This window comes from Cololabis saira, chromosome 16, assembly GCF_033807715.1.
Source record: "Cololabis saira isolate AMF1-May2022 chromosome 16, fColSai1.1, whole genome shotgun sequence".
Taxonomy (NCBI): Eukaryota; Metazoa; Chordata; class Actinopteri; order Beloniformes; family Belonidae; genus Cololabis; species Cololabis saira.
Genome location: NC_084602.1, coordinates 15,563,965 through 15,581,334, shown reverse-complemented (window position 1 = coordinate 15,581,334; position 17,370 = coordinate 15,563,965). Strand labels below are relative to the sequence as shown.

Here is a 17,370-nt window from a genome sequence, read left to right as displayed (position 1 = left end):
TCTCCTTGCCTCATTCCCCCTTCATTTATTTCAATACACTCCTCATCAAATATTGCTCCCCGTGACTGTGAATATTCTGGCTCTCTCTGTATCAGATGGATAACGTCTGCACGTTTCCTCCTGTCCCATTAATAGTGTTGACGTGTCGGATGTTGTGCATGTGGATATCTGGGGTTCTTGACACTTTCCCCGCACCTGAAGTCAGCCGGGGACATGGCTCGGGATTTATCTGTCGTCTTGCTCCTCTCTGCTTTATGGAGGCGTCTCGGATGCGGAGGTCGAACAAAAAACAGAATGAAAGAAGGACGGAGAAACAAAGGGCGCGAGAGAGAGAAAGAGAGGCAACACAAATAATGACAACTGCTTGTGAGTGATGGATGCTCACAGAAATAATCTCGCCTGTATCCATGTGTGGAGCAGAGCCGTGACTGTAATGTGGAGGTTTCTGCCAGTGTGTATTTAATGTTGTTTTGTCCTCCCAAAGGAGCAGTGTGAGCGAGAGATGCCAAGACTGTGTGCGTATAATTGCATCAACAGCTATGTGTCCATAAAGTAATATTGCTCTTACAGAAGATTATAGTTGTGTTTACAGGAATGGTGTGTTCCTGCATTGTGAAGTGAGCTTTTATCTGTGTTTAGGGGTTTGTAGGGAGGCAGTCAGAAAGTGGTTAGTACCATTTTTACCTCTGAGGAAAAGATCCCGATCTTGACGTTTTCGTGAGTGGTAGTGGGAGTGCATGAAGAGCAGACCGATGCTGGAGACAGTGGAGAACTGAAGCACGGGCAGAAGGAGGCAATTCAGCGCTGGCATCAGCAATTTGAGCTATTGTGTTGTGAAAAACAAAACAAAACAGCTTTCATTTCCAAGATTTTATCTATCAACAAATATAATGGTTCTTTTCCAGCTCCCGAAGTAAAATTAAGGAACTTTTGCCATTTTTAGCTCATAGGCTCCCCCTGCAGGCATGGAGGTCAAGAGGATTTTACAACACTGTCAGAGATTCACTTGTTTTACTTGGCGACTCACTTTTGCGACAATTATTGCCTTGTTGAGTCCATTATACACCTCCATGATGATGATAACTGTACCTCTCTGAGCTAGTTTTATCGTTGTTGATGCGTAACAAAGAGCCGTAAAGCAATAAGCAGCCAGTTAACTTTTGGGGGAGGGCTTCTGCTATTAAGAAGTAATTTTCTTAATATTCTTTTAAGTGAAAATAAAATAACATATATAATACTAGAGGAACAGCACTATATTATGCAGAGTTTTCAAAACAAAGAGTAAAGTGGATAGGAGGATGGATGGATGAATGGATGGATGGAAAAAGTCAGCCCACAGGCAGAATCCATGTGTACAGTGGTACACCCGTTACGTTATCGGGGGACATTATTTTTTTACACAACTCTGTCAAGGTCCCACTAAAACATTTCAATCAGACTGAGCTCATAACTTGGAAACTGCATCACCCGGAGTCTTTCATTTTTCAACCTTTCTGTTCATTGGTGTGTTTGGGATCTTTGTCCTGTTACATGGCAAAATTTTCAGCCAAAGGTCACGGTAGCTGTCAGATTGCTTTACAGTTTTCTCATATTTTGGTGTACAGTTGAGTTCATAATCATCCTGGAAACTGCAAGGTCCCCGCTCCCGCCTGCAAAACGAGCCCAAATAATCACCTTTCCAGCAGCTCGGCACTTGGTATTTATTTTTCTCCATCCTGGCACTGTGCAAGATGGTCAGATTTCCACTTTGCTCTCATCTGTCTTGTGATTTGTTCGGAAGCAACTCTGCAAACCTAAGCCGTGCTCCATATTTTCTTCTGGCGACCCTTCCAAACAAGCCATATTTGTTCAGACTTTCTGTCATGAACTTTAACATTTAACATGCAAATTGAGGATTGTGGAGTATAAGATGTAGCTCTTGGGTTTTGTTTTGTTTTGTTTTTTTTACTCTACATTGCACTGTGTGTCCCTGGGGTAAACTTGCTGGAATATTCAGCAATGGGAACATGGTCAGCTGAGTGGAGAAAAAAGCTTTTCTCCTGGCAATCCTTCCAAACAAGCTGTACTCTTTTTTCCTTTCTCTTTTCCAGTGGTGCTGTCATGAACATCAGCATTTAACATGTTAACTGAGGCTTGGGGAATCTGAGATGTAGCTCTTGGGCTTTTGGAAATTTCTCTAACCCCTGAGCTTTCTGAACAAGGCATGAACTCAGTGAGATGTTCTCTGACGGTATTATTTACTATCTTGAATGTTTTCCACTTGTGAATAACCTTTTTTTTTATTCGTACCAAAATGTTTGCTTTTCTATTTATTACCAAGACTGATTAGCAGGTTTACTAAGATTATCGTTGATGTCTTTACCTCTTGGCATTGTGTTAACTTTGATTATATGATCCAGACCAGCAAACTGCCTTAAAGGGAAAGTTCGGTTTTTTACAACCTGGACCTTATTTCTGGCATTTTTTATGGTCGTATACTCACCCAGAGGTGTTTGGTGTCATTTGGAGTCCTTCAGAAGATATTAGGAGTTTTTTGCGAGCCTCTTCTCCATATAACGGTAGCGCATAGGGCACTCGCGGGACACAGATGATGAAGCGTCTAAATAACACATGATTGCCGCGAAACTCTTCATTTCTTTTATGAATCACTAGATCTGCTTCCAGGACCTGTTGTAACATTGTGGCGCTGTCTGTGTAATAAATAAAATAAATAAATCCGTTTGTAAACAAGACCTCTGAACTCATGACGTCATCTCTGTGTGCGTGTCCCAGACACAGCTCTGTGTACAGCTGGAGTTCGCTACTGTTAGTTTACTGTTAGTTATTTGAAACATGTCTGAATATTTGTCAAATTCTGAGGTTGTGGACGACGACTTTGAATATGATGGACGTCCTTACCGTTTTGAGCCAGAGTATACGGCTGAAGAGCTCACTGAACGGAGGACAGAGTGCGCGCACAGAGATGACGTCATGAGTTCAGAGGTCTTGTTTACAAACGGATTTGTTTAATACACAGACAGCGCCACAATGTTACAACAGGTCCTGGAAGCAGATCTAGTGATTCATAAAAGAAATGAACGAGTTTCGCGGCAATCATGTGTTATTTAGACGCTGCATCGTCTGTGTCCCTCTGTGCCCTATGCGCTACCGTTATATGGAGAAGAGGCTTGCAAAAAACTCCTAATATCTTCCGAAGGACTCCAAATGACACCAAACACCTCTGGGTTGTAAAAAACCGAACTTTCCCTTTAAGTACTGAAATTAATCACTTTGATTTGATTGAAAGCTTTAGATTACCATGTACCGTCTTCGTTGCAGTGGGAGCAGCATGGATGTGCTAGTTTATTCAGTGCTTCTGGTGTAGCCCTTGTTAAATAACTAATGACATTTTGTATTTCAACATGTAGTTCTTGTGAGGGTGTGTTTTTTTCAATTTTAAGCGACAAAATGAAGAATTTGTTTGTAAATTGGGTAAAACATTGAACTGAAAGAGCGTATTTTCGGCATGACTTTAAAAGTTCCAAACGTTTTTAAATTACTGGTGCCTTTCTTGACTTTTAAACTGCATGTATCTGGAAAACTCTTGAGATCAAGTCCTGTTCAAAGCATCTCTTCATGAAAACATTTGTCATATGCCACTATGCTCTCTTAACCTTCAACTAATATTTAGATCAATTTTGATTTATTGCTGTTTGAAAGCACTTATTCATCTAACAGGAGTGGAAATTACATTTCAGAATCCAACAGTAACAAGTTGGTTTGTTTTAGGAAAAACAGACAAGTTTGCTACATTTGAATGTTGAGGTTCTGAGTGACAAGCATTTCTGCTTTGAGCCTGTTTAAACATACAATCTTTGTCTGTGGTCATAGTTTCAGAGGTTTTAAGCCAATGTTATGGAATCAGTGATCAGCAGATGCATATGTTGGGGTGGCACATGAGGTTTCTGTGTGGAACTTACTTATTCTAGCTATTCTTGGTATAAACTGCGCCATTTTGGGTGGTTGGAGATGTAAAACAAGAGTTGTGAAGGACTCAAGGCAATGTCTTTGGTTGTAGCTCCAAACTGGTGGTTCCACCTGGTACCCTCAACGACTTTCTCAGTCTTGCAACCGCAGAAGTGAGAAAATATTCTCAACTGTCCCAGAAATCCGACAACATGAAGTCACTGTAAATTGGCTTTGAATGGGATGGAGTCAAGCGTTGAACTGAATTGATAGAAACGTGTGTTGAACTGAGGGCCTTGTTTCTATCAGAGGTTTGTTTTTGGCTTATGTGCGAGCGTCAGCCAATCAGATAGAACCAAAATTTTACATGGGGGGGGGGGGGGGGGGGGGGGATTTCAAAACATGCTGCTTACTCATGTAGCAAAAAAGAAATGAGATTGGCTGTTTATGATGTGCAAGCAGAAACATCAGCCTTCAAGTGTTGCTATGACACTGCTGCGTGACTACCCCCCACCCCACACCCCCCGAATCACCATCACGCTCCTCGGTCTCGGGCCTGTTGACTGTTGAGAAAGAATCTCCCCTTGACTGAGCTGGGAAGGACTGAAAAAAGAAGGACTTGAATCTGACAAGCGCGGAATTTGATGTACTTCCATTGTATGTGAGGCGTCTCATCTTTACGGGAAACCGACCAACGAGACAATATGGTGTGAGTTCCCAGTACCAAGACAACGGTATGTTTGACACACAACGAGGCCTTGGAAAAATGTCATCTTCTTCCAGGCTGGAGCCTGCGCTGATTAAGCCCAATTTTCTGTCAGGTCATGAAGACACATAAGTGACTCGTATGGAATATTAAACCGTAATATTTTAATTCTTCCATGAGATTGACCTCACTCATTTACTGTTGCACATGTGCAGCTCTCTTGACCTGAGGGTCAAACTTATTTAGAGTCACACACTCATTCAACACGCAGACATGCCCCACCATGCACAGATATCAAAGCTTCAGATATTAGTACGCTCTGGTACCCATAAGATGGTTCATGACAGCCGTAGATGTAATAATAGTTTTTGGAGCATTTACACTTCTAACAATACCTCTATCATCACAAAGAAAGGATATTGAAAATTAAGCTAGACCTGTATTCTCCTGCAGGAAGCTCTCCTCGAGACTGCTGCCTCACTGACATGTTCCCCAACACGTCTCCCCAGAGAAGACGCCTTCCCTCACAGTGGCGTATTTAAGTCGTCGGTGCTCTGCTCATTCTTTCACTGCACCTCTCGCATAAACCTCCAACCCCCCCCCGGCGAGTTAAGCTCAGAGTTTCCTGTGGGTGCTGGTGATGTCAGAGCCTTGACACCAACATTATAGCTGAACAGATTCCACATTTCCATGATAATCTCTTCCACGAGAGCCGCCTGTCTGAACTACGAGGCAACAGTTGCAGCAACACAGACATTCGTGGTTCCACTTCATTTCCTCTTTCCAATCTTTTCCTACTTTGGAGGTTTCCATTAATTTTCTTTTCTTAATCATATACAACTTCTGCATTTTCTTTAAAGTATTTAAAGTATTTAAACAACATATGATTTATTTAGTTTCAGAGCTTTTAAGCTGGAGCATTGCCACATCAGGGAAACGACTGCATTTCTACACATGTAAGTGATGTTCACAGTGTAATGAAGCATGTTAATGCATGTGAGAGCATGCCACCAGCACATGCTTGTGCATCTCCGAAAAGACAGGTTTTCTGCTGTGGGGAGTTGGTGCTGAAGCCCATCCAGATGGCCTCTAAATCACACCCGTTTTCTTGCCAACTCCCAACAGAAATATCTCAGAAGGAACACAAAAGTTACATTGGGGTCTCCCATCTTTCAATCTCTTCGCTTAGGCTAAATCCCCACTAAAATAGTTTTATTCGATGGCTTTTTTTTTGGTGAAGTGTCACATCTCTGCTTTTTCCAGTCTTCCCAGGGAGAGATGCATAAATGTATGTATGCACATGTATGAGTCATTTAACACTGATGTGGTAAAGTGGAAATCTGGGAAGAGAGAGCGATAAAGCGGAGCAGAATTAGGCAGAAAACCAAACATACACACTGCAACTGCATAAATGTATGCATCTGACTGTGTTAACTGTTAATTACTAGTTTTCCTAGCACACTCTTCTTAATTGTGGGTGTAAACATGTGACAGAGGGGGCGGTATGAATGAATGCTTGGGCACTGCTACCAAACTCAGAGGCGCAGCTTGCCAACAGGCAGATGATTGGGACCCCGAGCCAGAAGGGGGCGCCTGAGGGCCAACCAACTTTGTATTGCACAAAAGGCAGCGACAATGAGGAGAATTTGCAATGACAATGGTCTGTCACGGGGGAACTCCCCCCTGCCTCTTCCTCTTGCTCTCACTGCGTCCTAAGTAAGCAAACCTGACGAGAGTGAGTCTATCAAACTTAGGTGAAACAGGAGGAGAAAAAAAAAGCATAAAGAAAGTGGAAAGTAGTGCAGAAACATTTTATTATTAACTGAAAGGGAGCCCACCTGAAAAAGTTTGTGAACCACTGAGTTAATCCATGCATCGCTAGAATACCAAGAACAGTTTAGGAGACATTCAACATATATCTGTATATCTTTGTTCCCTCCTGATCGTTGTCACTTAAGGACGCGTCAACTGATTTACAGGATAGCTGCTAAAATTGCTGCAGATGAATCAGTAGTTGTTTTTCCACGTCTGTAGGATCCTGCTCTGAATTTGAGTGTTGACATTCATCATTTGTGATTTTGCTTTTTGATTGCCGGATAAAACAAGGTTTCATCATACATCAAGGTAGGTTTGATGTATGATGAAACTGTGCTTTTGTTGATGCAGTATTCATAGTAAATTATAAGCAGATTTCTATTCTTTGACCACTCAAAGCACATCCCATGAATGTCTTTGCAGTCCTCTCATATCTACGTACATATATTTCCTAGTGACGCAGATGTGTTTCTCTGTCATTCACGCAATCACGCACCTGTGAATGTGGGTTCCGTTTTCTTTTCTTTTTAAATATTTGTATCCCCTGACTTTTTCCAATTTTTCACCCCAGTGCTCCTAAGACAGTCCTGGGCATTGCACTCCCTCTCGCCCTGCACTGAGCTCAAGTCTCCTTACTTGAGGAGTGAGCAGGCAGCTTCTTTTCACCAGACAGGCTTTCCTCGTGTGACGGGGAAGGATCACGTTATTCCAGCCCCCCCGGGCGGCCAGAGGAGGATTGCTGCATGTTTTTGTGATGGTAGCTTACATTTAAAGAGAACATTAGGAGAACATGCAAACTCCACACAGAAATGCCCTTTTGGCAACCCCACCCAGGGTGTGGCTGCTGAGGACATGAAGAAGTAAACACGCCCTCAATGGTGAGAAGTGAACCCAGGACCATCTAGCTGTGAGGCGGCCGTAGCACCAGCTGCGCCACCGTGCCCCCTGAGTTTTGTTTTCTTGCCCAAAGACTCTTTTCGACGCCTGAATTACGAGGCTGGGAATCGAACCAGGTCTGGCAGGTTTGGCAGGTTGGCTGACGACTGCTCGGCCTCCTGATTCGCTCCATTTAAGCTCATGTTTATTTATGTCCGTTCTAGATAACATTTTTATATGCAAAGTGTAAACGTTGAAAGGGTCCCCATCCGTTCTTGGCAGGCAGCGCAAGTTTAAATCAGACCTGTGCACCTGTGGACAATTCCACATTAATTGAGGTTTATAGGAGGGAACCAAAAGTATGCACAGCTTTACAAATCTGTTGAAAAAATGCTAATTTACATTCTACATCTGTGCATAGACACATTTTTAATCATGCAACAACACAGAGATTTATGCGTCTGGCTTCTGGTCTCCTGCTTTACTCTTTGCTCATTTAACTTTGCTGTCTCTTTCTCAGTTTTAATCTTCTTTTTCCTCCTCCTTACAATCACTTTTGTCTTTTGAATTCTGTTTGGTTCTCTATCTTTTTCTCCTGGTTACTCTTTCCTCTTTGTTACATTTGTTAATTTTGTCTTTGTGCAGACGTTTTCCCCATTTTCCCATCTTCACCGTGCCTGTTTGGATAACCTGTCGCTTTGGCAGTGACTCAGCCGTGTCCCACAGCCATCTCTCAGCATCTGTTTAATTTCACACAGCAGCACATGTCTCTCTCACCCTCCGTCCCCCGTCTTGCCTCCTCTCTGCCTCTCCCGTCTGCTTGTCTTTCACCTCTGACCTATCCCCATGGGAGCTTCTATGTACTGTGTGTGTTATCTCCAGAGTCTGCCCTTATCGCTGACGCCCACCTGGGCAAGATTTCTAGAGTTCTCCCACAGTTGACACATCCTGTACCCCCATAGTGCACATTTTGAACAGCAAACAACATTTGCACAATCATAAGCTCTATGGAGGTTGAACTTGCGGAAATAGAGTTTTTTTGGGGGGGGTTCGGGTACAGTTTAAACTTCCATCCACACAGGAGATTCATTTGGGCCCAGTGTGGACTGCCTTTGGCACTCATGGCTCAGTTACAGCTTTGGCAAATGTTACATGTACCAGATGTGGTCCAAAGGTCATAAGTTGCTCCAGAATTATGGTTATGACCACTGATGTGAATACTAGATGTGGCTCAACGAATATAGAGATTTGAGCCATGTCTGGCAGATGTGTGGCTCAGCTTAGATGGCAACACCCACCCCGGGTCAATACCTATTGGTTTTCCATTTGCGAGGTTGCAGTGTCGTCCCTTGGCCTCTGTGTTCATTAACAGTACCAGCAAAAAACATTGGTTATGTGGCAAAAACAATGCTTTCTTTATGCACTTCAGCTCAGCCCCAAAAAAACTGCTGACTAGGACGTGGTGATGCCTCTGCGCTAATAAGTTATGATGTAGGCTTGTCTGTTTCGATGCCCCCTTTGAGCTTGAACGGTCACTTCTGATTCAGCGCCATGGATGCAAACATATAGTATGACATCAGTCCAGAGTAAACTGTACCACAGCTGGCCTCCTCCTCCTTTGACACGCTGTGTCTCGATTACGGTGTTGGACCCACTTCAGCTCATCCCCCAAAAAACTGCTGACTGGGACGTGGTTTTGCCTCTCCGCTAATAAGGTATGATGTAGGCTTGCCTGTTTCGATGCCCCCTTTGCGCTTGAACGGTCACTTCTGATTCAGCGCCATGGATACAAACATACAGTATGACATTAGTCCTAGATAAACTGTACCACAGCTGGTCTCCTCCTCCTCGGTGGCCAAAGTGTACCATTTGAACCAGTAAATAAAAGCAAGTAAAAAAACAGAACAGCAAATTGCACATTGAAAGAGCTAAGATGGTTGCTGCATTTCTGTTTCTTGTGTTTGCCACTGTCACAGTGTCCAATAGTGACAATAGAAATACCTGAACTTGAGAGGGGACATTAGAAATGGTCTAACAATGTCATCTCCTGCCTACATAATACCAAGATCAGAACAGAGGATCCTCATATGGGAACTGGAAAAAGGACTAAATTGTACACTTTTTAAATGTTAAATAAATCCTGATGTGTTTAGGAGACACATTTCATTGACATGGGGATAGAAAATGGTCTTGGTCTGGTTAAAAACACGCTCCTTCTCTTTGTAATGTTGTGTTGGAGAAGAATGGGCCGGTAACACTACGTCTCCCAGCTTCTTTTTTCAGTTACTGAACTTGAATATCATCCTCTTCTTTCAATCCCGCCTTTCCATTTCACCTCCCATGGAGTTCCCCCTTTGATCCCTGACCTTGTTATTTTTTTCCCCTTGATCCCTCTTCCTGAAATCCCTCCCTCCATGTCAAGTGATTGCTCACTTTGCCCCTTGATACCAACTTCCCCATTTCTTTATTTCTATATCCTTATCCTTGGGGTGTCATTCTTCTTTCCGATTTTTCTGTTTCTTCCAGGATCACTTTTTACCAGATAATTCTACCTTTTTATATAATTTTCTAAATCTCTTCGTACTCTGACCTGTCCTCCATTTGTTACCTACAGGATTTATCAGTCCTCCTTTCCTGTTTGATCCGTCATCCAGTCATCCCTAGACGCTTCAATCGAAGCCTTAATATCATGAAATGATGTTTTCAACAGAACTGAAACCACATTTCTTTCCCTCCCCGATACATCCATGCCTTCTTTACCTTTTATTTTCTGTCACTTTGCATCACTGGAGCACTTCATTTACTTTTTAGCACCCCAGAGACAGAGACAATTGTTTCACTGGAGGCGAAAAAAGGCAAACATCAGCCAAATATTGGAACACTAATTCAAATGCCATACTGAGAGGCTCAAACAGACTCTCAGTCCTTTAGGTAATACATACTCTACTGTTTCTGCTCTGCTCTATTAATCTGGCTCAGTCAAGACTGCTCTGAACTGTCATCATAATACTAATAAAGAAAAAGCTTTGAGCTGTTTGCATTAAGTGGGTTGCTTGTCTTGAACTGTCACTTTGCCCGCAGCTCTGGTTAGGCGCAACTTCTGTCCCTCTTTTTCGTTTATTCCGCTGTGGCTTGGGAACAAATCCCCTCTTCATCCCAAAGAAAACACTAAAGGCAGCATGGCCTTGTAAAGCCTCATTAGGCTTAATAACCTTTAGTGAGCACAGAACAGACACTGTATGCGGGGATGCATTTGTGCGAGGACTGTGCACGTGCTCCTTTGCGGATACGCTCTCATGTGTGTGTGTGTGTGTGTGTGTGTGTGTGTGTGTGTGTGTGTGTGTGTGTGTGTGTGTGTGTGTGTGTGTGTGTGTGTGTGTGTGTGTGTGTGTGTGTGTGTGTGTGTGTGTGTGTGTGTGTGTGTGTGTGTGTGTGTGTGTGTGTGTGTGTGTGTGTCTATGTGTGTGTCCTCTGAGAGTGGGGCTACAGTAGCTCAGAGCCACAATGTGTATTATTCAGCAGGGTCCCCGGATTAAAATGTAATTTCATTCAAAGTCACAAATTGGGTTTTTTACTGTACTAATCTTCATTTTACTAAGCAGAATGAGGTATGCCATTAAAAAGAAAGATGGAACTTAATGAAAGAATGCAGGAAGGATAGATTGCACAGGAGAATATACAAAAAATAAGTTATTCTGGATGATAAATTACATTGCTATATTAGCGTGGATTATTGTCACATTTGAGTGATTGGGACAATGACATGAAGTAGAGCACTTTAAATGTGCAAAAAGGTAATTTTATATTGTTAAAAGGTACTTTTTTTTCTTTTAACCACATAACAATAATCCGATATGATGTGATAGCGGTCTCAGTACCAGGCCAACGCAACCTCAAACAAATGTACATTAAAACATATACGTTTGTTTTTTTAAACAGCGTTATTACAGCATATAACAAAAATATAACAAAAAGGACAAGATCATGTGGGCAATAATAATATTATGGCAACCTCAGTTGTACTTCCATGTTCTTTTTAGATAGAAGAGGCTTTTCCATGGCAACCATTTCAAACATACTTCTTCAGTCTTGTTCTGATTGTGCTATCATGGACCAGGACAACGTTTAACATGCCCAGTAGGCCTGTAGGATCCAATACAGGGCTCTTGGAGAATTTTTTTGTGTACTTATTGGACCACTGAGCAGTCTAAACTTTGGGTACATTTGCTGGAATGTCCATTCTTGGAAAGATAGGCCTCCGTCTTGAATGCTTTCCACATCTTTTTGGCACTCAGAACTTTCAACTCAAAATTGTTTTGAAATTTTATAACCCTCTCCAGACTGATGTGTAGCAACAATTGCTTCCCCTAAAACTTGGCATTGTAATACACCTGAATGATCCAGAAAAACGTACCCTCAGCACCTGGCTGCAACTTAGTCTTAAATCATCTGGAAGTAGTAGGGTACTTCGTATTGTCTGTATGTGTCTGTTTTTCTTTTTGCCTTCACTTGTTTTGAAATAAAATATATTTTTGTACCTAAATGTCCAACTAAAGCATGCAAAAACAAAGCTGTGATAGAAGAATAAAATGCTCCTTCTATTGTAGAAGGTATAATGAAATGAGGAATTTCATGAGGATGTAATAAAGGTAAGTGAACTGCACCTGAATGTTATTGAATTTAAACTCTGTAAAATACACTCTTGTATATTTTCCTTTATGCATGGCTGAGAGTGCTTTTCACTGGTATTAGGTACAACTGGGAGAAAGGAGAGCTGCAGGAACACAGTTTCTACTGTGAAGAATGACAGATAATGAATTTGCACCACACCAGCCCTTACTTAATCACATTCAGCCATCAGCAAACCCATTTTCCTCAGCTCCCACTGCCTATGCATTTCCAAAGTAGAAATCATGATCTGGTAAATAATTTCTGTGATATCATCAGCAAATGTAGAACTGTCTAGTGGGATCCTTCTTAAAAATATATATATATATATACTCACATGAAAAATGCATAAATGTACTTTTTCTATTACTTCTGTTGCCAGATTGCTCAAACATTTCTATTAATTTAATAATGAATATTCAGTTTATTTTTAAGCCGTGTCAACCAGTCGGTAAAACATGAGTTTGACTACCCGTCTCTAGTATTTTGGGGTTATGCATTCAGTCAAAGCATCCACATAAAATATCACCAATTGAATTTTGCTTTCTGATTCCATGAAAAGCTTTCGGTGAGGAAATACAGTAACCCACCCAGACACCCATAATGAACCTAATGGGAATTTGAAGCCCATTTTCCTTTTGTTTCGCCTATCCCTCTCTGTCCCTTTTCCCCTCTCTCCTCTCCTGCCATCCCGCTGTCCATAGATGGAAGAGAGAGATTTACAGTTGGGGTCACAAAGTGGTTCTAATTAGCCTAAGTAGGTAGGGAGGAATAAGCACTTCCTTGCCGAGATGCATCACATCGTTCCAGATTGCTGCCTGACTAAGCAGAGAGCTGGAGGAAAATGCAGATGGTCAACTGACCCCTGTCACTGTCGGTCTGTCTTTCTGTCCTTCCTCCTGCCGTCCAGTTTTTTTTTCCAGAGATGCAGAAATGTTCCCACCTTTTTGTGACAGGAGCTTTTACGAAGATTTACATAAACAATGTCTCTTCTTCAGCAGCTTGTCAGCAAAGGTTTTTAGGTTGTGCTGAAGGATGTTCTGGAAAATGTCTCCTCACAAAAGCCAAAAACTGTCACATGTTATTTTCATACTTTCTCTCCTATTAAGGTGGAAAAAGAACAGTGAAAAAGGATTTTTAAAAGAAAGGAGAACAGAAAAGTTCCAAAAATGGACTTATGCATCAGTCAAATAATGTTTTTCCTACTTTCCTTCTCTGTCTGATGGCAATGGGGGAGGACTCTGACTACCAGGGAAACTTGGACTCAGTTGTCATTATACTGCAGAAATCCTCCCCACAGTTTCAAAGTTTCAGGGAAAAAACTGTTTCCAAAAAAAAAAAAAAACAGAACCACCCCTCCTCCTCGTCTGGATCAATCCGTGACAGATCCGGCACATCCTCTGGCAGAGCCATTTGTTTTTGTTTCTGCCTTTTTCTAGCCCTCCTCTTCCCCTCGCAGGAGTACTCCTCCTTCCCGATGCCAGAATGTAAATTACATTTTTTAATTAAAATGATATCTCGTCTTTGTAAGTTTTGCTATCAGCAGTGATGATGTACTGCTCCTTGTTTATACAAGTTGACATTATGTCTCCCTGTTGGCCTAACCCACTTGTTACTGCCTAAAGTTTCTGTGTGTGTGTGTGTGTGTGTGTGTGTGTGTGTGTGTGTGTGTGTGTGTGTGTGTGTGTGTGTGTGTGTGTGTGTGTGTGTGTGTGTGTGTGTGAGTGCCACCTCTATTTATTCCTGAAGTTGCTTAATTACTTTGGAGAAACACCCTGCTGTTAAAGGAAGAAAACCCCCTCACTGATCACACCAGGGAAATGTATATCATTTTAGTTCCACAACTGCCCCCCTCCTGCTCTCTCTATAAATCAAATGTGTATTTTGTGGTAAACTGATCAATATGTCAGAATCGAATGTGTCAGGAAACTGTGAAACATGATCATTATAATTTCCCTCACCTCTGTCAAATCACAGTCTACAATCCACAAAAAAGAATTTTGTCGAATCGATTTCCGATTCCCGGCCCTCATTTCTCGGTTAACCGTCAGGAGGCCATTTATATCTCCCATTCTTCCTTTTGTTGCTTTCAAAACTGATAATCCGGCCAATAAAAGTCCAACGCACAGCTGTTTAATAAGGCGGGAAACGCGAGCCGGACACTCAGAAGAAAATAAATCACAAATTTAATAAAAGGTTGAAACATCTGACTCATAAACACAAAAGCAAGCCAAAGAAGGGATCTATTTAGGCATTACATTTGGAAATAACATAAAAAATATTGAAAAAGCTGAGCCCCATAGAAGAGACAGTGATGTTATTTTCTGTTGCCCAATGACTTCTCGGCACAGTTCTGCAGACGTGAATGTCCCCTCAGAACTCCAAACTCCCTCTCTTCTTTCCCAGCCCAGCCCATCCCATCTATTCCTCCACTCATCTCTCGTCCCTCCATCTTCTCTCCCCTGCTTATCTCCTCGGGCTGCCGACACATTTGTCAAGTGGTTTGGCTTCTCATTCATGCAGGCTTTATTGAAATCAAATAAGCAATCCATTGTTGACAAAGAGACGTGGCAGGACAAAGATTTCAGACTCAAACCATACATCTCCCCCTCCTCTCCCCCACTTTCTCTCCTCCCATTCCTCCTAATGTTTCCTGTTAGCATAGCCTCTGTTTGAGTGTGTGTGTGTTTTTGCCTCGGCTGAACCGGCGTGAAAGTTGAAAGTCTTCTTTATGTGCATGTGGCTGGCTCTGTGTGTGGTGCCTCGCTTCCCTCTTTGCAAGTGTCTGTGTGTGTGTGTTTGTGTGTGTTTGTGTGACAGAGGGATGCAGTTGGCTGCTCAGTTGGATAGAGGCGGATAGTGACTGGCAAGCAGCTCTTCTGCTGCTGGGAATACTAACATGAAGAACACACAACATTTAATTTGAACAGAAAAAAATCAGCGTGCACACATCAACAGACTAGAAATTTGTGATTACATAAATTGCGCAAGCTGCAGGGGCAGCACCTCTCCACAGCAGCTATCTGTCACTGTCTCAGCTGTTTGAAAGCATTCAGAAAGGTGCCAAAAACCATGTCTGCTTCGGCTCATGCAAATAAAGCGGATATGAACAGACACTCGTAAACAAAGAGCTTAAAGAAAGAAAAAAAAGACCTGCAAGTTTCCCACATTGCTCAGTTAAAGTCAATCTGAATCTCAGACTTAGCTGGGAGAGGGTGTTTAGTGGTGGAGCTTGAAATCTGACACGCTACAGCTCCAATTCCAATTATCTCTGTTGCATTTCCACTCTGTGTTCCTACCACTATAGCCATCTCAAGGATAATTGCCCTAATTATCTCTTTCACAATTACTTTCCTTAAAATCGTTCATTTGCCCCTATAGTCTGCCCTAATGTCTGGTTTCTGAGCAACATTTTGCAACAGTCCAAACACATTCCTTGCCACAAGCCATAGGATCAGTCAAAAGGTCATGGTTATCAACTTAGTTAAGGGCAAACAAATGCAGATGTTGAATATTCAGATATGGATTTCATGCTACCATTTTACACCATTTTATGTTCTCTAAAATATGATAGTTACAGGTTGAAGCAGCTGCAGAAACACTTTTAGTCCATTCATACCTTAGTCACAAGGGGTTCCGTGTCCTCCAGGATGGAGATGAAGGGGATTTCCAGGAAGGAGGAGAGGAACTCCACCTGGATCAGCTCCTCCCTGGAGCGTGGGAAGGCCAGCACGGCCGACACCCCCCTGACCACCAGGTCCTGGCAGGCGCTGCGGGACAGCGACTCCGGCTCCCAGCCCGCGGGCGAGCGCGCCACCATCTCCAGGCTCAGGTTGTAGGGCAGCAGGGGAGCCGGCTGGGAGGTCGTGGTGGTGGTGGTGGAGTCCGCCCCTGCGCTCTGGTGCCGGATGCTCGCCAGGGCGCGGTTGAGCGCGTTTTGTATCCGCGCCGGCTGGCGGGTCGGCAGGAGCGCGCCGAGGCGCACCGTGTGCCCGATGCGCGCCAGGACAGTGTGGCAGGGCTCCGGGTGAGGGAGGCAGCTGGACTCGGGGGAGGAAAACGAAAACGCTGTCAGTAAGAGAAGGAGCAGGAGCTGTCTGGTGGAGAGGAAAAGGAGTTGAGTTCCCCCCGGCGCGAGGCAGTAGCAGCTCCAGAGTCCAGGAAGAGACACCATGCTGTAGCTCCGACACGCAACTGAGGAGGACTGGGCTCTGCTCGGCGGGAGATGGCATAGCTCCCTCTTTCTCCCGGCTCCACCGCTTTTCTCAGACTTGATGCTTCTTTTTCGGTTTGCCCCCCTTCTGCGTTACTGATGCACGCTTTCCAAGGTGTGATTTGTCGGCGATTTTCTTTTTTTAAATTCCGTCTTGCCTCTCACCTTCTCAAAGTTTTTATGTCGAGGGGAATTAAAAACCGCGCTGGCTGAGGAGAGGAGGTGAGCGCTCACAGCTCGGAGCGTCCTGCTTCTGTCGTGTCTGCTGGAGGAAGAAGCACCAGCTGTGAAGTGTGTGTGAGAGTGATTCAGTTTGTGTGTGTGTGTGTGTGTGTGTGTGTGTGTGTGTGTGTGTGTGTGTGTGTGTGTGTGTGTGTGTGTGTGTGTGTGTGTGTGTGTGTGTGTGTGTGTGTGTGTGTGTGTGTGTGCGTGCATCCCGCCAATAATCCATCCTCTTACGGTGCTTACCTTTTGCAGAATTTAATGACATTTTGCCAACTGAATTTGCACATCATGATTTCGTTCAGATTTTGAGGAAAAAAAATGGGACATCTTTCCTTTTTAATTATTTTACAAATCTCATTTTAAGACACACGAAGCCTGTTGGACCCTAGTTGTTTTTATGTTTATGCAAGTTAATGGTTTGTAGTATGATCTTGAGGCTTCGTTAAAACTACCCAAAGGAAACGAGCAATTGCCACAAATATTGATTTTAACTTCGAAAAAAAATAAATTAAGAAGAGCAATTAAAAGCTTTTCTGAAATTAAATCCTATAATAAATGGTGGCCATTTGTATTCTGAGGTAATGGTCCACTCTTAAGCACCTCTGGGGCTCAGACCACGATGTTCTTGTCAGGTTGGCCAACAAAAAACTAATAGCTCGCTGAAATCTCAATTTTCCCCCGAGATTTATTCCCACTTCCTTCCCTTTCGTCCAAGTAGAACATTACCCGTTGTGTAACCACATCTTTTCAGCACCACGGACAGCGCCAACGCCATAAAAGAGATGTAGTGCGCATGCTGATTTGGCTTCAAGTAAAGGGACGGCACTCAGTCTTTCCTTCTTCATTCACTCACTCATTCATTCGTTTGGCGCCCCACCCCACCCCGACCCCAGCCATCTTCAGAACAGGACATTCATAAATC

At 43.1% G+C, this 17,370-nt stretch overlaps 1 protein-coding gene across 1 annotated transcript in view; it reads right to left on the bottom strand.

The window, feature by feature from the left end:
- LOC133462631 (glutamate receptor ionotropic, NMDA 3B-like) overlaps positions 1-16,439 on the bottom strand; it is a 149,632-nt gene extending 133,193 nt beyond the window's left edge. The window contains exon 1 of the mRNA XM_061743962.1: positions 15,630-16,439. Within this exon, the coding sequence (XP_061599946.1) occupies positions 15,630-16,184 (555 nt within the window). The 5' untranslated portion in view covers positions 16,185-16,439. The remainder of the gene's footprint in view (positions 1-15,629) is intronic.
- Positions 16,440-17,370: the final 931 nt, after the last annotated feature.